Source organism: Podarcis raffonei, chromosome 3, assembly GCF_027172205.1.
Source record: "Podarcis raffonei isolate rPodRaf1 chromosome 3, rPodRaf1.pri, whole genome shotgun sequence".
NCBI classification, from domain to species: domain Eukaryota; kingdom Metazoa; phylum Chordata; class Lepidosauria; order Squamata; family Lacertidae; genus Podarcis; species Podarcis raffonei.
The window spans coordinates 62,770,284-62,794,632 of NC_070604.1; the positions used below are offsets into that span (position 1 = coordinate 62,770,284).

General features: G+C 39.6%; 1 protein-coding gene across 3 annotated transcripts in view; it reads left to right on the forward strand.

Annotated features, from left to right (window-relative positions):
- PDE7B (phosphodiesterase 7B) overlaps positions 1-24,349 on the forward strand; it is a 162,943-nt gene that overhangs the window by 117,428 nt on the left and 21,166 nt on the right. For all 3 annotated transcript variants that reach the window (XM_053381992.1, XM_053381993.1, XM_053381991.1), the window contains 3 exons: positions 15,902-15,985; positions 21,417-21,568; positions 24,090-24,153. In XM_053381992.1, coding sequence (XP_053237967.1) covers positions 15,902-15,985; positions 21,417-21,568; positions 24,090-24,153 — 300 coding nt within the window. The remainder of the gene's footprint in view (positions 1-15,901; positions 15,986-21,416; positions 21,569-24,089; positions 24,154-24,349) is intronic.

A 24,349-nucleotide genomic window follows, 5' to 3' on the forward strand; every position in this document is an offset into this window, starting at 1 on the left:
CCCTGTTTACGAATGGAACACATTTGAATAGGGAGGAAAGGGTGAAATGGCTGCTGAGTGACACTGATGACTTTGTTACTTATAAAGTAGCACTCTATGCACTGGCAGCTAAGAAGATCAGGAGGAAAGAACTAGATATTTAATTTGGCACATCTTACCTGAGAATCTTCTGCTATTCTATTCTATTTAATGCAACAAATAATTTTAGTAGCTGTGACCATGGTTTTATTGTATTTGTGGTGCCTGATGATTTTTATGGTTATTGTTGTTGTTCTCCTTCTGAATGATGCCACGGCCTATGGCTAGTGCAACAAAAAGTTTAATTGAAAATTGAATTGAATTGAATTTTTGATACATAGCAAAAAGCAGGAGGATCATGAACTTTTCTTGCTATATTCTTTCTACTCTTGGGACCAAATGATTGAAATTTCTCAGCATTCTGCCATGTGGTCACTTTGGTGAGCTGCTGCAGGGAGGAAGGGTGAGGAAAGTCAACTTCATAGCCTTTTTATTTTATAAATGTGTATTTATAACACTTAAATAGCGGTCTAAGGCACATTCACTTCAAGGCACTACTTGGCTTTCATATTGTTGACAACAGCATGTTCTCTCTCTTTCTCCTGATCAATGAGGGATTATATAAATAAGATAAATAAAAATTCAGAAAATTTTGACCCCCTGTATTCACATTGATTTATGGCAGGGTAAATGAATGAATGAATAAGTAAGCCTTTCTTATTTACCTCCTTCTAAGATGCAAAAGTTGCATTTCAGAGAAGCCTGCACACTATCACACTGAGCTACAAAATGAGTTTATGTGCCTGGGAGGAAAGAGCTCTGTGCAGTATTTCCTACAAGTTTACACATGCTAAAATATATACAATGAGAAACCATATATTTCTACAATTTCATTCAATATTATACAGTCATACGCCTTTGTTCCCAAAGACTCAAGGTTATGATTTGAGAGAACTAGTATGGGAGCCACTATAAACACTGGTTTATAACTTCAAGATTTGTAAAATGTTTTCATCTAGAAGTTTTAGATTAACCATCTGTTTTGCATGAACATCCAAACTCCCCCTCTTCTCTCTATATAAGGATTTGCTGCCTAGAAAGAAACAAAATACAGAGGCACGATTATAGGACTTTCCTGCCAAAATAAATATCCTCACTGATTTTTCAGCTTTAACCTATATCTTAGGAAACATTGACAGTGAGGGCAGCAGAAGGGAGGGGGGCATTTTCCTTTGTATGAATAGGATGAGGATATTACAATTTAGGGGCCACTTTCTTTGTGATGTTTTTGGCCAAAGTTGGCCAAAAGGCTTGTCCCCCTGGGATTACTCTATCTGGAAATTCAGAAAGGTTTGGGGAAGGCGAAAACTGAGCCTGCATCACACAGCCCAGTTCCTGAAACATCCTGCTCTTTATGTTTTCAAATATGACTTGAAGAAGAGTTTGGGGAATTGAAGGGCACAGTTAGGACCCTTCTAAATGAATTCTTGGACGCGGGTGGCGCTGTGGGTAAAAGCCTCAGCGCCTAGGGCTTGCCGATCGAAAGGTCGGCGGTTCGAATCCCCGCGGTGGGGTGCGCTCCCGTTGCGCCTGCCAACCTAGCAGTCGGTCCCAGCGCCTGCCAACCTAGCAGTTCGAAAGCACCCCCAGGTGCAAGTAGATAAATAGGGACCGCTTACTGGCAGGAAGGTAAACAGCGTTTCTGTGTGCTGCGCTGGCTCGCCAGATGCAGCTTTGTCACGCTGGCCACGTGACCCGGAAGTGTCTCCGGACAGCGCTGGCCCCTGGCCTCTTAAGTGAGATGGGCGCACAACCCCAGAGTCTGTCAAGACTGGCCCGTACGGGCAGGAGTACCTTTACCTTTACCTTTAAATGAATTCTTAAAAACAATTATTTGGTTAATACAGATATTTGTAATTTAAAGGCCTGGACTACAACCTTTGGAGAGATTTTTCAGGGGGCAGAGGAAGTGTGGGAAACTTTTCTTCTGTGAGTTTCCTTATGTCCACATCTTAGGATCCAAGCAAAGTATGTGAAATACAGAATCCTAAACATATTATACGTATTACTATTATTTAGCCTTCATGGTCACAGAGAAAAACTTTTGGGAAATATACAGGAAGTTGTGCTATCTGCATACAGCTATTCACTAGTAAGAACATTTTAGCAGATGAATTGTACAGTTTATCATTTATTAAATTGAAATAAAATTGCACATTTAAAGAAACCTCTCTATAGGTGTGTTTTGGGGAACTGTGATACAGCTTGGCATATTAATAAATGAAAACTTCCACACAATACTAAGAAGAGCCTGTTCATTGCTTACATTTTAATACCTTGTCACTAGAAGCAAAATGGCTTTGAAAAGTCAGCAGTCTTGGCCCCACTAATTAAAATGCATACATTGACTAAAATTTGCAGCTGTATAACAAGCAAGGTTTTAATTGATGAATCTAATGATTAAATCGCTGAAAGCTTGCAAACCTTTTAAAAATCAATGGGTGATTTGTGCTGGACTCTTGGTGATCACAAAAACTCCTACACCAAGTTATTTCTGTACCTTGCATAACTTCCCCTCTATAAATCCTACTGCTAGCTCTCATGCTGCTACTGGATTTTCTGAAGACATGCTTGTCTTCCTTTCCCCATTGCCCAAATGTTCATATTCCTGCCAGAAATCCAAGACTTGCAACCTAAATATTCATATTTTGCCAATTTGAGCATGTCATTTGAGTTTTCCCAAAACAAAACCAGAAATGCCTGTGATACAAAAAGGGTGTCCAATCTAGAATATTGGAGGAGATGTTCAAGAGCACAGCACAAGCCTTTTAAAACAAAGAACATCCCCCAAAGCAGGTGGCATTTGTCAGAATAAAGACAATCAAAGACAGCCTGGCTAAATTTCCAGCAGGATTGGTTTCAATGGTTATTGTAACACATCTGGCAGGAGAAGCTGCCCATGAGCCAGATGTTACAGCAGCTACTTGGCATTGGGATGCATTAGTTGGCATCTCATGCAAAGAAGGGGGGTAGGGAGGAATGAGGGGGGAAATGCTAGGGAAATAAGCCCCCATGCATCTGGATTTAGCTATAGAGCTGTATACACCACAGTCTTGGGAAGTAGAAGACTCTTTTATTCTACACTAGTTGGATGGGAGCTGCTTACAGTTAAAGTGAAGAAAGCCCATGAACTGCATTGGAAAGAGAATCCCAACCAGTGCTTTTTTTGGGGGGGGGGTGTACTCAAGGGTACATATTACTGGCACCATTTTTTCTATAAGTAAAGCACTGATCCCAGCTGAAGCTCATGTGTGATTTTGGCCAGGCTGTGCTTTAAAATAATTGAAAAACAAAGAAGGTCCAATTGTATCTTCAATAGAATTCACAAATTACTATGTACATATTAGATCAATTGCACAATCATAAAACAAAATGCATGCAGTGTGACTCATTAAATCCATGAGCACAGACAAAGGACATGCATTTGCTGAGAGCTATAAATGATCTGCAAGTCCGTTCTTAATTGAAAATTTGTTCATCATTTGCAAGAAATGGTCACAGATATTTCAGGCAATTGGAAAGGGCACAGTTGTTTAAAATTGTGAAAGTTAATGGTTTGATTCTGCTTTATTGTGTTTGCAAATAAATTATTACAGCAGCACACACTAATTACCGAGTGGTGCCTACCACAACACTGAAGTGCTTAAAGAAACAATGAGCTAGGCTTTGCAAACAACTTATTGAAAATTAGGCTAGTCTACATATGCAGCCGAATAATGAAGTGGTAAATTGGGGCTGTATCACTCCAGATTGTTGAAGGGAATGCCTTTTTAATAAGAGCAACTCCTTGCAAGCAAAAGCACATAAAGGATCGGATTTTTGAAAGCTACCGTGTATGCAAATAAATTTCCCACCACCACCACAACAGAGAACTAACAGAGCACATAGAGATATGAGCAATAACCTTTTCTGCCTGGTGTGCTAGATTGTGTTGTTGTTAAGAACATAAGAAGAGCTTGCTGGATGACTTCTGGCGGAAACTGCAAACATGATAAGAAGTGCGAGATAACCCTCCGGGGGGTCTCGAGCGGTGTGGGGGCTATTTGAGAGGTTTCGCGAAGGCTACGCGGACCTCAGATCCTCGGGAAGAGATCCCGAGGGGCACTGGCACCCAGCGGTGCCCAGAGGTGCTCTCTTGCTCCCTGGGTCTTAATAATAGACTCAGGGACGGGATTGAGCTGCGGGCACAAAGGGGAAGCAACTTTAAACCCACACCATGAAGCCTCAGACTTCTTATGAAAGCAGTTAGCTTCCAAAACCAACAACGAATTCGGACCTACAGCTGACGGAGCTAATCCGAGCACTGCTTTAAAACTTGAAATCTATTAGAATTCGGCGAGTTACGGGATGCAAAAAGGGAGTCCGTCCCGGACAACTGGGAGAAAATGGCACACGACGGAAGGTTGGAGGAAGGAGGAGAGAAAAAAAAGTTTCCGTTGAGTGAGTGTTACTTTTTAAGCCCTTGAACACGAGCTACAAAGTGTTGAGGCAAAGCTACTTTTGAAATGACTACTGGGGGAAAAGTACTGTAGGTGTCTTTTGATCGATCGGCTTGGGATGGGTCTCTGTCGGACGGAGGCAAATCATTAAATAATTCAGCACTCCTCCATTTTAAGCAAAGAGGGTCTCAGCCATACTGGACTTGCAAAAAGGTCGGGACTGCAGACTCAAAGAGAAAGCAAGGAGAAAACCTGACGGTAGGAGAAGCGCGTGGTGGTGGTTTCTACACTGACTTTCGATAGTTTCCTGAAGGGGACAAGACTAATATTAAAGGAACAAAGAACAACAAGGGGGGGGTTAATCTCCCCCTCCCTCTCCCCCCTCTCCGTCATCGGGAGGAAGAAGAAGCCGGAAATTACGCTTCAGGAACTTGGGAGCCTTACATAACCCGCGCGTGGTTTGAAACAACCTTATGGACTGATAGAAGAACAGAAGGAAACTCACGGGGGATAACAAATAAACCCTTACCCTTTGCCTTTTGGAATATCTGCCTGAAGACTCTCGGACTTCCCTGCTGCCTCCTGTGTGTTGGAGGACATGGGGAGAGGAGGGATAGAAGTGACGGACATGCTGGGAGTGACGATACAGCGCGTGGATTAGGGACTGCTACTGTGTGGGGAGCTAAAAAATCACATTCTATAAGCAAAGAAGGCGGGAAAGTGCTCCCCTGGTGGCTGGCTGAAACATTGTGTGGACTGACTTAGTGTGATATATATATATAAGATCTAAATTTTTGTATAATATATATCTAAGATGTCCGGGAAAAATGGGAAAAGGGGAATAGGGACTCCAGCAGAGAGACGCCCATCTAGGCAAGAAAACAGAAAAGAAAACAGGGAATATGAGAGCTTACTGGGGGAAATAAGAAAAGAGTTTAAGCAGAATGAGCAATATAGAGAGAGAAAATTATTGGAGGTCCAGGAAGCCTTAGACAAAAAATTGGAAATGGTGGTGGGAGAGTTGTCAGGGAAGGTAAAAGACTTGGAAATAAGAACTAAGGTGGTAGAGGATTCATCCAAACGCAATCAGAAAGATCTAAAGGAAATAAAAAGACAGACAGAACAAATTAGAGGAGAATTACAGAAATGAATAGGGCACAGGAGGAGATGTTGGATAATCTATCTACTCTGGAGATGCGTCAAAAAGAACGAAATCTGAAATTCAGGGGTCTCCCGGAGACGCCAAATGAGAATATAAGAGATAAAATAATAAGAGAACTGGCTGGGTGGATGGAACTAAGAGAAGAAGATATTGGCCCAATGATAATGAATGCCTTTAGAATAAAGGTTAGATCGGTGAAAGCAAGGGCAAAAAAGCTTCCTGGAGATGTTCTAGTCATGTTTAACTCATTGGACATAAGAAATGAAATACTGAGACTGAATTACAACAAAAATCTATGCATAGATGGAGTGAAAATCTTGATTTTTAGGGAGATCCCTGCCAGGTTTCTGAAACGAAGGGGAATTTATAAACAAATGGTGAGTCTATTGAAAAGAAATGGAATTCAGCATAGATGGGAATTCCCAGAAGGAATCTCTTTTTACTTTAAAGATAAAAGATTCAAACTAACTAGCCCCCAAGAGTTAGAAAAATTCTCTAGAAGATACGACAAAGAGTTAGGGAGGACAGGGAAAATAAAACCAAGACAGGACCAGAAAGAGGAAGGAAAGGAAAAGGAGAAAGAAGAAGAACATCAGGAAGAAGAGGAGGAACAAGAAGAAGAGAGAGAGGAATCAGAAGAAGAAGACAACAACAAAGAACAGTAAACTTAGCACAACTGAGTGGGAACTCTTAGATAAAAGAAATAATGAACCTGAAAGTATTTTCCTGGAATGTCAATGGGATGAACAATTTAAATAAGAGACGAAAAGTTAACCATGTTTTGATTAAACGAAACCTAGATATCATATGCCTGCAAGAAACACATGTAGCAAAAAAGCAAAAAAGAATTTTAAGTAATAAAAAACTGGGCCAAGAGTTTATCGCGTCAGATTCGAACAAAAAGAGAGGTGTGGTAATATATGTAAAAGAAAAGCATGATCCAAAATTAATTTTTAAGGAGGATGAGGGAAGAATATTGATTGTACAAATTGGGTTTCAAGGGGGAAAATGGCTGATTGTGGGGATCTATGCACCAAACGATAAGAAAGTTGAATTTTATACAAAGTTGAATGAAATAATGTTAGAGTATTTAGATCAGAAATTGATACTACTGGGAGATTTCAATGGAGTGGTGGTACCGGGTTTAGACAGATTAACAAAGAGGTGAAATACATATGAAGGTAAACTGCCGAAGGCCTTCTTTGATATGGCCAATACATTGGGAGTAATTGATACCTGGAGATTAAGGGATCCAACAGTAAGACAATTTTCATTTCACTCTGAACCAAACCAAAGCTTCAGCAGAATAGATCAGATCTGGGTTTCTAAGATTCTAACACCGAGAGTAACTAGAATTGAAATCCTCCCCAAAACCCTGTCAGATCATAATCCGCTATATATGGAATTAAAAGGAAAGGACCCCTCTACACATAGATGGAGAATGAATGAGAGCTTATTTAATGTCCAGAGAGTAGTGGAAACTGCAAAAGAGACAATAACAGATTATTTTAAATGGAATCTAAACAAAGAAACACCAATTGAAATAGTCTGGGACGTGAGCAAAGCGGTGATAAGGGGTTTCCTGATTCAAAAAAATAGCTTCCAGAAAAGAGGGAGAGAGAAGAAGAAAGCAGAGATCCTATCCCAGCTCATGGAGAACGAAAAACAGCTTATAACAAAACCTAAAGATGAAATAATAAAACGAAAAATAAAAATGTTGCAGTCTCAGTTCTCCATGGTGGTGGGACAGGAGATCGAATGGAAAATAAAAGCCATGAGACAAAAAAATTTCGAGTCGGCCAACAAAGTTGGGAGATTCCTGGCGTGGCAAATAAAAGCAAGACAAAAACAGAACACAATTTGTAAAATAAAAGATGGGGATAAAATGATTGAGGACCCGAAAGAAATTAGAAAAGTATTTCAGAGATTCTATAGAGATCTTTATAGGAAAGATAAAGAAGACAATAAGAGAATAGAAAAGTATATCCATGACCATAAATTGCATCAAATCTCAGAAGAAAAAAGAATGCTTAACCAGGAGATAACAGAACAAGAGGTCATAAAGGCAATAAAAAGAATGAAAATAGGGAAGGCCCCAGGACCAGACGGTATCTCAGCAAAGTATTATAAAACACTATCGCAATACCTGACACCTGTTCTAAGTGAAGTAATGAATAAAGTCTTAAGAGAAGGAAGGATGCCAAACACTTGGAAAGAAGCCTATATCACACTGATCCCGAAGAAAGAGGTGGATATATTAGATGTAAAAAAATTCAGACCAATTTCGTTATTGAATAACGACTATAAGCTATTTGCGGATATACTAGCGAATAGACTAAAAATGGTGTTAAATAAGGTGATACACAAGGACCAAACAGGCTTTCTGCCAGGGAGGCATCTAAGGGACAACGTAAGAAACCTGATAGATATAATTGAATACCTTGAAGTCAGAAATGAGAAACAGGCAGTATTAATGTTCATAGACGCAGAAAAAGCGTTCGATAATGTTTCTTGGCATTTCATGAAAGAAAACTTAAAAGTATTAGGAATTGGTGAAAAATTTTTGAGAGGTATTGACACGATTTATTCGGACCAAAAAGCAAAGTTAATAATAACAACATATCAGATAATTTTGAGATAACTAAAGGTACTAGGCAGGGATGTCCTTTGTCTCCCTTGCTATTTATTACAGTCCTAGAGGTCTTGAACAAGAGGCTAAGAGAATCATCAGAAGTCAGAGGCATTAAGGTGGGACGAAAAGAATTTAAGTTAAGAGCCTTCGCAGATGATCTAGTCTTAACGTTGGAAGAACCAAAACAAAGTGTGAAAGAGGCAATGAAAAGAATAGAAGTGTTTGGGAAGGTATCAGGATTTAAACTCAACAAAAACAAGACGAAAATGCTAGCAAAAAATCTGAAGAAAAGAGATGGAAGAATTACAAGTAGACTCAGGAATCGCGATAGCTAAAAAAATAAAATATTTAGGAATTTGGATGACAACAAAAAATATAAACCTGTACAAGGACAACCATGAGGTGGTATGGAAAGAAATTAAGAAAGATATGGACATATGGAGCAGACTAAAATTGTCATTATTAGGAAGAATCTCTGTGATAAAAATGAATATACTACCTAGACTGTTATTTTTATTTCAAGCAATACCAGTGGTAAAAGGGATAAGACAATTTAAGGATTGGCAAAAAAATTTAGCGAAATTTGTCTGGCAGGGGAAAAGGCCAAGCATAAAAATGAAGATACTAGTAGATAAGAAAGAAAGAGGAGGTTTTGATTTACCAGACCTGACTTTATATTATGAAGCTTCGTGCTTGGTATGGTTAAAAGATTGGTTGACTTTAGAAAATACTGACCTATTAGATCTAGAGGGCCATGACAATAGATACGGTTGGCATTCGTACCTATGGTACAACAAAGTAAAGGTACATAAAGGTTTTCTAAACCATGTGATCAGGAAATCTTTATATGAAGTATGGGATCAGAATAAAAACCTCCTGGAAAGAAAGACACCGTGGTGGATATCACCAATTGAGGTGCTGACAACAAAAAAAGTAAACATGGAAGGGGAAAGAGTAACATATGAGGATATTACTAGAAAAACAGACCAAGGGATAAAGCTCAAACCATATGACCAAATTGAAAAGATGTTAACAGGGTGGCTGCAATACCACCAGATCAGTGACTTATTAAAGGAAGATAAAAAGAGAAATGGGTTCGAAGACAAAAATCGAAATTCCAAATCGAGTTAATAGACCGTAAAGATAAAATTTTATCAAGAATGTATAGCTTATTGCTAGAATGGTATACAAAAGACGAAGAAGTAAAGGAATCAATGATAAAATGGGCAATTGATATTGGGCATAACATTGAATTGGATGCGTGGAAAAGATTATGGAAGGAGGGTTTGAGATTTACAGGATGCATGGCTTTAAAGGAAAACTTGCTAAAAATGATGTATAGATGGCATTTGATGCCAGTAAAATTAGCTAAAATGTATAGGAAAAAAGATAGAAAATGTTGGAAATGTAAAAAGGCAGATGGCGACTATTTCCATATGTGGTGGACCTGCGATAAGGTAAAAAATTTTGGGGAATTAATTTATAATGAACTCAAAAAAATATTTAGATATACTTTCCCCAAAAGACCGGAAGCGTGTCTATTAGGCTTAATAGGAACAGAAATTAAAATAGAAGATCAAAATTTGTTCATGTATGCTACAGCTGCCGCGAGGACCCTTCTGGCCCAAAGATGGAAAGTACAAGATATACCAACTATTCAGGAGTGGCAGGCGAAGTTGACAGAATATGCAGAACTTGCCAAACTGTCAGGGAGGATCCAGGACCAGGGAGATCAAAGATACCAAAATAACTGGAGTAAATTTATTGAATATTTAAAGAAGAATTGTAAAGAGGTCAAGACACTAGCAGGATTGACATAACACCTCCAATGTATAATAGTACTAATATGAGAATGATGTGCGTGATGGAAAGAGGATAAATATACCAGTTGTGGGGAGGGAGGGGGGTCACGACTCGGCAGAGTCAAAGGGAATGTATGGTGCTATTACCATTTGTTGGAAAAGAATATGTAAGGAAAACAATAAAAATTCACTTGGGAAAAAAAAGAAGAGCTTGCTGGATCAGGCCAATGGCCTGTTTGGTCCAGCATCCTTTTCTCACAGTGGCTGGCCAGATGCATGGGGGAAACCAGCAAGCAGGATTTGAGCACAAGAGCCTTCTCCCCTCCTGCTGTTTCCAGCAACTGGCATTCAGAAGCATTGCTGCCTCCAATTGTGGAGACAGAACATAGCTCTCATGGCTAGTAGCCATCAATAGCCCTCTCCTCCGTGAATTGGTCCAATCCTCTTTTAAAGCCGTCCAGGTTGGTGCCATCGCTGCCACCTATGCAAATGAGTTTCATAGTATAGCTGGGCTCTGCATGAAGAAGTGCTTTCTTTTATCTGTCTTGAATCTTCCAACATTCAGCTTCATTGGAAATCCACGAGTTGCTGTTTCTACGTCTAAGACTTAGTAAGCTGAAAACAATTGGCATCCTCCAATTGATGGCAAGTCATGAATCCGAGACATGTCATAGATGGGGGAGCTTCCTATGCATAGTGTTTACTACAGACCTTTGAACACAAGTAGGAGCAAAGGGAGGGGGAGTTGCTAGGAAATTGGTGGAAGGTCAGATCCAGAATCCTGGGACCCTACAGCTTCTTTTCTGTCAAAATAAAATTGGCAGTGGTGAGCATGCTTTAATGAAAAAGGTTAATTCCCAGTTCAGTTCTCTGCATCAATATGTACATGTGAACACTGCTCCTCTGGTGAAAGGAATTTTACAAAGGCAACCGAACACTCATCAACTAGTATTTACATAATTAATAAAACACATTATTGTAATGAAACTTGTTAGAAATATTAATGAAGGCCCTGGCTATCGGGTTGCCATAGTAACACAGTGCATTATATGTTGCTAAGTGAGTTTAGTTATATCAGACTGCATGCGCTGTGCACTTTAAAAACAACAACAACACCCTGTATAGGGTAATTTAAATTCTTCTAACTCAGAAGCTAAATTCCATATATTATCTGGCATTTTTCATTTTTTTTATTCTGCTAATCATTGGTTCAGGGAAAAAGCTGTAGAATGTGATAACCCTTGTGGTCTGCAACGTGGTAAAATGCAGCAATGGCATTCAAGGACAGTTGAGTTATGCTCGTTAGCTTTTGAATCTGCACAGCAATGCAATTGATCTTGATACCTGCAAGGTTTGTTTTTCAAAAACTGTTTTTCAAAAACTAAAGTGAATTGTTTTTTCCAAATGCAATATACCCAACAGGATGCGGCACTAGATGGGCATTTGGACTGATCCGGTAGGGCTCTTATGTTCTTAATGTGCTCTTGAAGTTATGCTAAGATTATAGGGCACTGCAAGGGAGGAAGCCTGGACTTTTACCTTTCCGGAGGTTTTAGAAGGCTAATTGGGCCTGTCTGGGGTTGGGTTTGTGAATCTCATTAAAAACATGGGGGGGGGGACAGGTTGCTGTTGCACAAATATCATGATAGATCACGTCAGTTGTTCCTTACAGCATAATCCTAGCCATGTCTGCTCCGAATTAAGTCCTGTTGAATTTAATGGGGCTTACTCTCAGGTAAGTGGGGTTATGATTGCAACCTTAGTTCTCAGTGTTTCTTTGCACACTCACAGACTTTTATAGGATAACCATTTCAGTCTGTTTTCTGTAACAAGTGTGGTATTGCGCACCCATGAATTGCAGGTGTTTGGAGTAGCCCCATGCTCCTCAGCATTGCATATATGTCGACTATCCAGCTCAATATGTTTTTTGGTCTACAGCCCTGCTCTTAACTGGTGCTGGTACCAGCCATGTCCCAGTCTTGTCTTGCTTTCTTCTCTACATCCCACATTGACCTTGATGCTTTAGCTATAGCCAGCTGCTTGTTTTTGGTCACTTAAACTGATGTTCCATTAACAGTAAGCTGTCATCAGAGCACCCACACTCGCTCACAGTTACATAATAAGCCATATTAAAAACAAAGAGTGTTACCTAGCACAGACTTTTGTTAAACACAGACAAAGTAAGAAGCGAAGTGGGCAACAGATTAATCTGAGAAACGTCTCCTTTGGGAGAACCAGCAGCTGCCCCAGCCATTGGCTCTGACAGACAAGTAGCTGTTTGTAACACGGAACATTCCTGAGTGATATCTTTTGACTTCAGCTTCAACAAGCAGAAAAGAGACAGCCCTTTTTCCATTTCTCTTTGCTATGATTATTTTTCTTCGTGGTGCAAAGAGGCTGGAGCAACACTAGCTTTTCAAGATTATAGTTTTCTGTTTCTTTTCTACAGAATCCTTTCTTTTTAAGAGAAGATGAAGTTAAAAGAAAAATGTAACACCCATTCTGCTTTGGTTTTGAACAAATTAGGCAGGAAGGTGGAATGCATGCAAGAAAGCCTAAAATGCATGTGCCGATTCCTGCAATTAATGATGCTACTATCAAACCTCCGAAATCTTTCCGTGACCAGGGAGAAGAGTCGGCGGAAGAAGACTGGAAGAAATTTAAGGACTATTTACAGAAATATTGTAAAATTAAAGAATGTTGAATGATGTTGGATCGAAATTAAGGGGTTTCCAGCTGCAATGTTTTGAGATAAGGATTTGCTGAGTAAATAATTTGAATTGGAATACAAGAAGGGGAGGTATGAGGAGGTCAGGGAAATATGTCATTGAAAATCAAGCATTGTGAACTGTATGTGTTTTTAAACTTTTTTGCTTTTTTCTTTTTGTTTGTATAAAATTGGAAACTTAATAAATATCTTAAAAAAAAAAAACCTCCGAAATCTTAAGGGTAGAACATACGTTACAGTTGCCATGGAGTTGCTATTGGAAATGTCTCCTATGGTAAACAATCTTTACCTGGCCTGTAACTTTTGCAAGTACTCAGCATGTGATTTACACTCAGCACTTTTCTATATACACACAGCCTGTGGTCACTGGGGTCACACAACAGGGACACAGAAATTCACAGCATGATGTGGGCAGATTGCTCTTTTGCCAGGTTGTTAGGGTTTTGTTTTGTTTTTGTAAACATGGAAGTTATGCATTCCAGAAATGAAGAAAGTAGAGTGAGCTCTTATAAACTAAAAAAATTAAAAGAACAGGAGAAACTAGTATTCTTCAGCTGAGCCTCTGAAGAAGACAACAGTGTCTGCAGATTAAGATAATCTGTTTTATCGAGCATGGGAGGCGCTGCTTTTTGTCAGTGATGTCCTCAGCACTAGCCAATACACTCCTATGACACTACTTCAACTACATATCAGGAAGAGTGGGCGGGTAATCAAATATGCCAGTGATAAATGTAATTATCGGAATGATGAAAAATGAATTCCCCAATAGCAGATGCACTATCTAGGTGAAAGGGTTTAATCTCAGCATGTGAACACATTTTTGTGTGTGGGAAGGTTGGGGGTGATGTGGAGGGGGCAGGGCTGGCACACATGCACCTGTTCACCCTGTTTCTGCCCTCATGCATGCATTAGTCTCCTTGCTGTTAACTCCTAGACTTGAGAAAGAAACGTTTTCCAAAGTCTTGCAGTAGGTACCCAAGATTCTGATGGAGGTACTTCATGGTAAGCTGCCCCAAGGAGAAGGAGCAAGAAACAGTGGACCAGATCCAAATGCATTAACACTTTAAAGGTTGTTTACATGTGACTTGTTGCACCAGGCTGTGAACATCAGAACTTAGACTTCCTAACCATCCACTCCACACTCTTCCCCCCATTTTTCTGTTTTCTTTTTACTACTTACCCCTGCCTAGTAATGTAGGTCAAAATAATGTGAGGAAATCAAGTCCTGTCATGTGTTGCAATAAATCTGTGTTCTGTTTTATTCTTTTTATTTTAAAATTTTATTTTACGGTTTAGTATTGCTTTTATTTTGAATTACATGTGGAGGGCACAATAATCTTTTCAGTGCTTAGGGCTTCTAAATGTCTTAATTTGGTTCTGCTTGGATGTCCATTTGATTTACGTCTGTTGTTCCTGAACCAGCAACTGATACACATGGGGAAATGTACTAATGGAACAACTTATCATGCAAAACTCTAGTCAGATTGGAACCAGAAAGTACTAATTTCAGAGTAATATTTTTTCTTTTTAAGCTCATGTTTTGAGAAATGCCTTTAAACCAGTCTTTATAAGAAATGTAACTTTAAAAATTGGTGCCTAAGTTTGCCTTTTCCTTCTTCCTCCTCCCCTCTTTTCCTTTTGTGCCATGTCTTTTAAATGGTAAGCCTCTGGCTTTTTTTTTGTTTTTAATAATAATCTGTAAGTCACCTTGGGAGCCTTTTTGGGAGAAGAATGGGATTTTTAAAAAATAAAGAAAGAAATATTGGTATTTAAAATGCATGTTAATTTCCCAGGAAAGATCCTTCTATTAGAAATGCCACAAATACAGTGGTACCTCTGGTTATGTACTTAATTCGTTCTGGAGGTCCGTTCTTAACCTGAAACTGTTCTTAACCTGAGACACCACTTTAGCTAATGGGGCCTCCTGCTGCTGCCACGCCGCCGGAGCACGATTTCTGTTCTCATCCTGAAGCAAAGTTCTTAACCCGAGATACTATTTCTGGGTTAGCGGAGTCTGTAACCTGAAGTTTCTGTAACCTGAAGCATCTGTAACCCGAGGAACCACTGTATATGCTCTTGCTTGCAGATCTTCAATGATAATTTTACACTATTTCACCCCATGTATTTTTAATTAAATAAAGATTAGACATTTCAAATCAGCCTAGAGATACATGAAATCAATTGATATGTTCACTATTTTTGATGAAGTAATCAATGAGCAAGAGTTAAGACCTATAGGCGAGGAGTACTATAATTGTTTCCAGTATGTGCTTGTTTTGCTAACCAGATACAGATACAAATATGGATTTCCAGGGATATGGAAGTCTTGAATTACTCCATAAGAAGGAAATGACTCACATTTCTTGGACTCTGTCACTGTATTGTCAATTAGCTATTGCCCAATTTCCATTAACTTACATGAAACTTGCAAAAGACTTGTTTCTTGTGAGTGTGCTGAAAAACCCGTTAGCATAAAGGATGTGTGTGTCTTAGGCTGTGTACACATTCTTGTTTACTCTGCATCCAGTGTTCCCTCTGCTATTCTGAGAAGCTGTGTACACACAATGTAACACAGAATACATACCTATTCTGTATCTATCCATACAAAATACCAATCTGATGAGTTTCCCCCCAAACCAACTTCAGTCCAAACTGAGAAAAGGAATGACCTGTGTTTTAAGCTTATAAGGTGTATGCAGCCATATTATAGTTCACTGGCCGCTTCCTCCTCTCACTCTCCAAAAAAAGATCAGTGCAGATTCCACGAGCAGTAGGAACAGCACAGGAACATCAAATGTGCACAGATGGCTGTAGACTTCATTACTTTGACTTTTTTTACTTTTAACTGGATGGCTAACCACAAGGAAATACAGACCCTAAGCTGAGAAAAGACCACCCCTCCCCCCAGGTATAGTAAACCCAGTTTACTATATCAAATCAAACTTGGCTTCGTAGACATTTTCCTTTGCTACCATTAATCTCGTGGCTTAATAAGGTATCTCAACATTCTCTTGGAAGAAAATGTGTCTCTAATCTTGGCTGAATAATCATGTTTTGCAGGAGATGCACGGCTGAGAGGTCAGACAGGGGTTCTCTCTGAGCGACGTGGTTCCTACCCATTCATAGACTTCCGCCTTCTCAACAGTAAGTGATCACTTATCGGAAAGTGGATTTGTGGGCAGAGGGGCTTTTTTAAATGCACTATTTAACTTGTTATACCACAAGTCTAATAATTATGATCAAAGTCATAAATTAAATTTCACATTCATAAATTATTTTACCTTAGCTGCGGCATCAGGTGAAAACTGCTTACTCAGTTCTGGATGTTCCCAGAGGCTAGAATTCATGGACAGATAAGAGAACAAGCCAGTACACACTACCTTGCCTGCTGTTGAAGAAATAAAATCAGAGGCACATATGGAAAATCTATTTAACCACATTTCCTTTTGTCCCACAGCTTCCCCCCAGGGAAAACTGCTCTCTAGCACTCAATCAGAGCAAATGGCAACCAGGTTTTCTGTGGGTTGCCATTTCCTCCAGTTTAGAGCTAAAGAGTGGGTTTTCCCTGAGAAAAGAGTGGGACAAGGGGGAGACTGCTTGGACCCATGCTTTCTAGGCACAGGACAAGCAGATGTGGTGGATGAGCCCTTAGAAAGTATCCTAGGGAGTTTCCCCTCCTTCTTCCTTATGTGTCAAATAGGAAGCTAGACATACAAGCAAAGGGCTGTTATGTGATGAAGAATCCCCCGTGCGGGATCAGGTGTGCTATTTCCACTTGGGATTTCAGGTGGGGCTTGTTTTCTTTGAGGCCTGGGAGTTTTCTAGAATATGTAATCCTGAATTTTGCAACTCATGAAGATTTATGGTTTTAGCTCAATGTTCCTTTCACTTGGTGGAATTTCTGCTTGTGGTATGGGCCACAATCAAGCCACAGTTAAGCACTCTAAAATCCTATTGAACATAACTTAAAATGCTTTCCTTCATCTGAACTGTGCCTTTAACCTGTATGAATCTGTAGCACATTTCAGTGTACAAACCATGTCGCAATTCTGTAAACCTCTCAATTCTCTCAAAGTGAGAGTTCTGATATGTGTGTGTAATTAAACATGGCCATCTGTAGAAGAACAGGTTATCTGTATAGTATGAAGGGTAAATTTCACATTTATTTATAGTGCTTCTGTTATCAGATGTTTATTGCATCCTTTCCCCCCATTTTACTGGAGCTTAGCCCAGCTTGGATTTCCAAACAGATTCTCCTGGTAAGGCAGCAATCCTCCAATTGACTAAGTTGCTCAGTGAATCACTGAACCAAATCTTTTCAGTGACTCATGTGTGGTGATTAAAATTGGCTTTCATTATCTTAGGATGCAATCTGTCAATGACTGATACAGCACATATTTCTTGATTGCCTTAATTAAGAACAAGAGGGAATTCCATGTGGTACAGTGGCAGGGGGGCGAGTGAATCCCAGAGAACTGGGGGGGGGGTGCTTTTCCTTGTTTGTTTGTTTGTTTGCTTGCTTGCTTGCTTATACCACCCTTCTTCCATAGATCTCAAGGCGGTTCACAACATACAAATGCAAGTTAAAAACAAATACATAATAAAAGCAAGAACTAAAAACCTCACAAACCAATAACCTGTTATGTTCCTAATGGGGAATTTGTTATTAAGCACCTAGAACTACAGCCCAAGAAAGGGACTATGAACCATATTAATATACTTCATTATTAACTCCTATAAGTGATTGATAATGAGACCTACATCTCTTATTGTTCATTAGGACAAATTACACAAGATTGTCCAGTGAAAGTCACTTTCATATCTAAAAATATTAACACTAGGATGCAGATTTCCTTTGACCAACAACTATACAAGTACAGTTAGTATTCTTGGGTTATATTTTCATTCTCTGAACTTTCTTCCTTCATAGAAGTTAGCTTGGGGCTTGAGGGAGACACCACTTGGAGATTTTGCTTCAAGCACCGAAATGTCTTTAGGTAACCCTGGCTCAAGTATAGTGAACTGTATACTTTGAACTTGACTTGTGGCTCATCTGTCTACTTTAGAGCACATTCTCTCTCCCTCTCTCTCTCTCCCAAGTTTGGCAGAACAGACTACAGTAAGTCTGTAACCTCCAAGCATTCAACTTTATGCACTTAGCAATTAAAAAAAAATTGAAAGTGGGGAAGAAATAGGGCAGACATCTGGGGGGGGGTGTAATATTTTGGACATCCCACCTGCCATTGAACCCAGTGCTTTGTCTACTGTATATGCAGTTTTGGCTTCAGGTGTGATCACCAGAACGTAACCCCCATGAAAGTTGATACTGTGTTCCAAACCAATATCATAGTGTTCAAATGTAGTGTCTGGTGCACTCAGATGCCAGTTTCTTGAAATCCCTGTCAGGCACTAATGCACAGCTGGAGAGGGGAAAGTGCCCTGGGGAAAGGCATTTTTTTCTCCGAGACATCCCCATGCTCACCATAGAAAGTTCAGCCTGTGTCAGACTGGTGCCTACCAAGATGGACTTAGTAAAGAATCAAACAGGCTGAAGGGCACTGCATATGTGACTTACAGGTTTTGAAAGCACAGAAATTGATACTGGTATCAGACCCATCTAGATGTGCCTTGAGAATTTTTCAGCTCACCCACTCATGAACACCATAAAAAGAATATCCACAAAAACTCCAGCATACCTTTTGGATTTCTTGGTGTGTGTGTTCAAATCAAATACTAGTAAAATGGCATTTTATTTTCAAACCCAATAACATGAATCATTTCATTTGCTTAAGTTAGGCTGCAAGGCTGTGTATGCACCATCCATTTAAAGCTCATTTCTTTCCTCATGCCCAAATGGGATCCTGGATACTGTAGTATACAATTCCAAGATTCCTTAACAAGTTCTCAAGATTCTTTGGGAAATGAAATGTGCTTTAAAAGTATGGTGCAGAAGCAGTAAGTCTCATAAAATTTAATCAGGCTTACTTCTGATTAGACATATATTAAAGTATTTGATGATACTTTTAGCTAGAAGATGTACAAGTAAAGCTGGAATACCATGAAACAGGACATAGTTATGGAATCCTCGTGTAGGATTCTCAAAGGACTTCAGTTATGGTGAAAATATCTATGTTTTTCGAATTTTAATTACTTGAAACCATTACTGAAATTAGGTTAGACTCTTCCCTTCCCTTCCCTTCCCCCCCCCCTTTTTTTGAGAAAACCAAATCAACTTGCTGAGATATTTTAATTCACTAAAATAATGTCCCAGTGTTAACTTGCAAATACAATAAAGGATTGTTTTTCTAATTCCACAATTTTTTTTTATATTACTTGGACAATATTTGTACAAGAATCTGACTAGTTACTTGATCCTTTTTCATATATGACTTACACTTGCGCGCGCGCACACACACACACACACACACATAGCGGTGAGTTGCTTAATTTGTTACCTGACCTTCTGTTCTAAGGAAAGGGTGTTCTGATGATAACATTGAGATTTTCCAGCTGACACAAGGAAGAGAGAGAACAAAGTGGATGAACTATTAAGATGATAAATGAAAAACAGGGTTTTCTGTTATTGCAGGTTATGTTCATTTTCCTTAAGGAGGAACGGGGGGAAAGAATGGCTATTTCCTTTCACTTACTCTGTAATCAGCCATAATTTTACACTTTGAAATGTATCTTACTATAAAACTACAGATAAGATTTAGGAAGCTAGGTTAAGACACTCAATCTGAAAATTCCTTAGATGGTTGATTGTCAAATTTATTACTGCGACACAATGCAGTTCTATCATACAATTGCATTTGCAGAATGATTTGCTGCCCCTCTAGAGTCAGTGGAACTAAACCTAAGTTTGCAGTACTTTACCTTAATCTGTTTGCAGATTCGGCAGTTAATGTGCTGTCAGGTATCAACCAATTTGGCCAGTACAATGTTGCTAATTTTGATGGTTTCCCTACTGAATTTAGTAGGTTTTCAGTGGAATAAATTCCTGTCCAGTGGTCGACTAGAAACAAAGTGGCTTCTCTAATAGTGGTCATTGGGTCTTTGTCTAATCTTCAGTGGAATTTCTGAACTGGATTGGAAAGCTTAGAGCATACTTCTTGTTCAGAGAGGAAACTCACAAGCAGAGGCAACTGCTGACCAATAAGCACAAGTCAGGCTGTATCCCTGCTTCCATTAACACCACACCCAGTATGCTCCCACCAATGGACTGTGAACACAGAACATTAGCCACAATCCATATCTATCCTGTAGATTATTGGGAAATGCTGCACTTTGATGCATTTCCCCCTATACCAGCTTCAGTCTGATTTGAAACTGTTAAGTCATATGATGAAGACATAAACACACCCTCTCCTCCACTTGTATCAACAGACAGTGGCTTGTTGAAGAGAGAGGTTTGGAAGAGATTGTTTTCTCTCTTGTAACAGAGAGGGAAGCAGGAGAAAGAAAAGAAAGAGAGGGGAGGAAGCAAAGGCTGCTGGAAGCCTAGTAACTTCACCTACACTGGCAACTTGAGCTCAGGGCAGGCTAACCCTTTCATGCACTCAAGTGTGAGTCAGTAAATGAATATTACAACATAGGTGACTTTGAAATACATCAAACCATACTGATAAATACGAAAGTGGTTTGAAACACAGCCAGGGTAGAGATAACCTCATTATATTTTAAGTCAGTAATATGCACACAGCCTCTGTTAGAAACAATTGATTGCAGATTCTTTGGGAACTGGTCTCTCAGACTGTCTGGGTCAAGCCGCTTCACTCCTGGCAGTCTGAGAGAGGAGGGGAGGCCAAACAAAGGGACAAAAAGAGAAGATGTCTCTTTTTGAAGTCAGACCCAGTAAATGGCGGGTAGCTTATGATGAACACTGAAACATAACCAAGTTTGTCTTGGTTTGTTTGGGTGCCTCTATGTACGAGGCCCAAGACAATTGCCCCAACCTGAACATCGCCTATGTAAGGTAAGTTGGGAAACATAAAAATATAATGAATTGTACATTATCATGGAGCATCTTGTACCAGATACCATCTGGTCATGTGTGTTTAGTCAGTGCCACCATTACATTATTTAAATATAACATGCATTTTTAAGGATATTTTTCACACTTCTGTTATGACTGCAGATGTTTCATTCTGTTTGAAATTTGGCTTTGTTTCTATCTTCCAGTGCTCCCCTCAGCATGGTTTACTCAGCATTCCCTAGAACATTGTTCTATCAAATATTCATGCTGGTTGCAAGTCCAAGGTGTTCTGAATCACATTGCTTTTTTGTTTTTCACTGAAAAACCCACTTAAATAATTCACTCTATCCTTATATTTGTTTTTCCAGTAGAACATGTTAAAGCATCCATGCTTTGATGCTCCATATCTTTGACAGTTTATAATTTGTTTTCTTGTTGCCCTTGGGAGAGTAGAATATAGTGGCAGAAACATATCTGTTTGGAAGAGAAAACCCCACGGTCCTAGTACTTCTGCATTTTCAGCATAGTCAAAATCTGGTCTTCATTGAGTTCCTGCTTATTCGTTTAGTGAAGATCTTTGTACCTGTCATTTTTCCACAGATACCATTTACTCAGGGGAAATTGGAACAAAGAAAAAGGTAAAAAGACTGTTGAGCTTCCAGAGATACTTCCATGCATCCAGGCTACTGCGTGGAATCGTACCACAGGCTTCGCTGTACTTGCTGGATGAAGGCTACCTTGGGCAAGCAAGGGTAAGAGGCATCTCCAACAAACTCCCTACTAAAGACTTATTGTTCTAAATGTAACAAAGAGATCAGCTGAAGATTCGCTTGAATTCAACATGAAGGAATGTTAGATATGTGGAATTGGATCCTGAGATAATTTAACATAAGGAAGTTCATGGAAAGAATGTTTCTCACCCCCTCCTCCCCCTGTAACCACTTGCACCCCCTGAAATGCCTCTCCAGTGGGTCAGAAGCCTCTCCTGAACAATGTGTGGTAGGGTTTGGGGACTGCTGAGGGAGGGGAAATGACCCAAGTGTGTTGTAGCACATGGGTAGTCAACATGGTGCGGTCAATATGTTGTTGGTCTACAACTCTTATCAGCCCTAGCCAGCATGGTCAATAGTTATGAATGTTGCAAGTTGTAGGAATCTAAAGTGTGTGACTCTGAATGGCACCATGTTGGTTACCCTTATTCTAGTATATCTTTAATCATCCTCATGGTCCCTTCTGACTGTGATTCTGTGAAAAGAAGCCATACCTTCAAACAGAGCTGGCTCTGCCATTAGGCACACTGCTGTGGATGCTTCAAGCAGCAGTCCCATGGATGCCCCACTGCCTCCGCAGAAGCGCCACTGATTTCAGCTGTAATCACGCAAGATTTGTGAGTGCGCAAAGTCTTTCTTGTTTTGGGTAAGATCTCACTCCAAACTGCAGAAGCAGAAGGGCATGCAAAGAAGGAGTGCCAGTGGCACAAGAGGTATGGGAACGGAAGGGTGGGGAAAGGTGGCACTTCCTATTTTGCCTCAAGCGGCAAAACAGGATGCGCTCCCCCTGCCTTCATGGTTTCTAAAACAGCACTGGACCAGGTATTGCAGTGTAAATTAATACAGCAGAGAGCAGGCATTTCAGCAAACAAACTTTTCAAAAGGGTTAAAAGTAGGTTTCAGCAAAGCATACTTTCAGCTGGACGCAGCAATGCAGCAATGGATACCGGTTGCTGGAAACCACAGGAAGGAGCGTGTTCTTGTGCTCGAATCCTGCTTGTGGGTTTTCATGCAGGCCACAGTGGTTGGCCACTGAGAATAGGATTCTGGAGTAGATGGGTCATTGGCCTGATCCAGCAGGCTCTTCTTACATTCTTATGTCAGGAAGTTTCAACCAGTTGAGGTTTTGCAAATGTGTCCCTGTTTTTGTCTGAAATGTTGGAGGGCACAGTGTTGAGAAGCTCATTTCAGTCTTGGGCAAACCTTCAATTTCTCTTTCTAAACCACTTAGAGGCGGTTCTAGCGTTAAGCAGTATGTAAAATATATACGAAATAAATAAATTTCTGAAGTCTGTAAAGCTGAAAGTGAAAAGCAGAAGCAGTGGTTCTTTAAGATGCTGGTTCTTTTTAGAGAAATATATGCTAAGAACTTATTTCAAGGATATATAATCTGCTTGGATGGAATGGGATAAAAAGAAAGCAGGTTCAGCATAGCTAATTTTCTACGGTTTCTATGGGTGCTTCTAGAGAACCTGTTTATTGAGCATTCGTCCTGATTTGTTTGCAGGTAGATTAGATGGTCTTGCTGATTTTCTAAATTGTTGTTAATTACACTACAGCCGGGATGTGAAACTATGGCCATCCAGATATTGTCAGACTCCAGCTCCCATCAAGGATGAAGGGTCAAGGATAAAGGGAGCAATAGTCCAGAAATGAATGGAGGGCCATAGGTTCCCCACCCCCATTTTCTGAGTTCCTCCCTGCCCCCAATAATGTGAGTTCCGATAATGAGCTTTCCATATAAAAACCTAGTTTTGTTTACAGTGCTGTTTTCCCAACTGACAAATACTAAGCTATACGTAAGTGTCTTAGACTGCAATTTTATGCACAACCAGCCAAGACTAAGTCTCATTTTGGGCTTGCTTCTGAGACTTTTGGATTAGACATGTATAGGATGGCGGTGTTCGCTATGCAGGTTCCTCTCTAAAAACTGGCTACATTTGAACTATTACTTAATTAAAACAAAGGTACTTACACTTTCAAATGTCATAAATGTACCAAATAGTACAATTTATGTATTAAATTATTTCTAATATTTTTTTCTTAAATTAGTACAATTATTTCAGGTTTATTATTAATTATTAAATCTAATTATTTATTGTTATCCTTGCTGTTGCTATTAAATATATCGCCTACCCTTCACCCGGGACAGGTTACAACAAATTAAAATTCAAAATGCAGTTAAAACAGATTACAATCACAGGACCAGGGTGGGTCCTGAAAGCACGTATCTCAGGTGTCAAAGGCCAGGGCAAAGATAAGAAAGTAAATAATAATTTGTGAGCTCATATCCAGGGCATGTGAAAGGGGATGGTTACTTCTGAACATATATAGAGTGCCTTTCCATTACCACTGTGCAAATTCAGCCCACTTCCACAACTCTTAAATGAGGGTGTGCAGTTTCCTAGAAACCATGAGCCCCATAATTTATAAGGTACTGATTTTCATGTAAATCTGTCAATACTTAGTTTGTACATTCTGCCTTTTATTTTTATATTCCCAGTATATGCTATCCAAAGTGGGAATGTGGGATTTTGACATTTTCCTGTTTGACCGCTTGACAAATGGTAAGTTGCACAAAATACCTTTCAGAGAACATTATTGATTCTTAATCATTGCCTTTAGGTTTCTCCATCATCCTTAAATCTTTTATTGCTGTAGTTTTTACCTACCTATGTGTCAGTTTTCCTAAATGAAGGGAGGGGTTTAGAAGTGTGCATCGCTGCAGTCGCATCATCATGTATTGCAGAATCTGTTCCATAC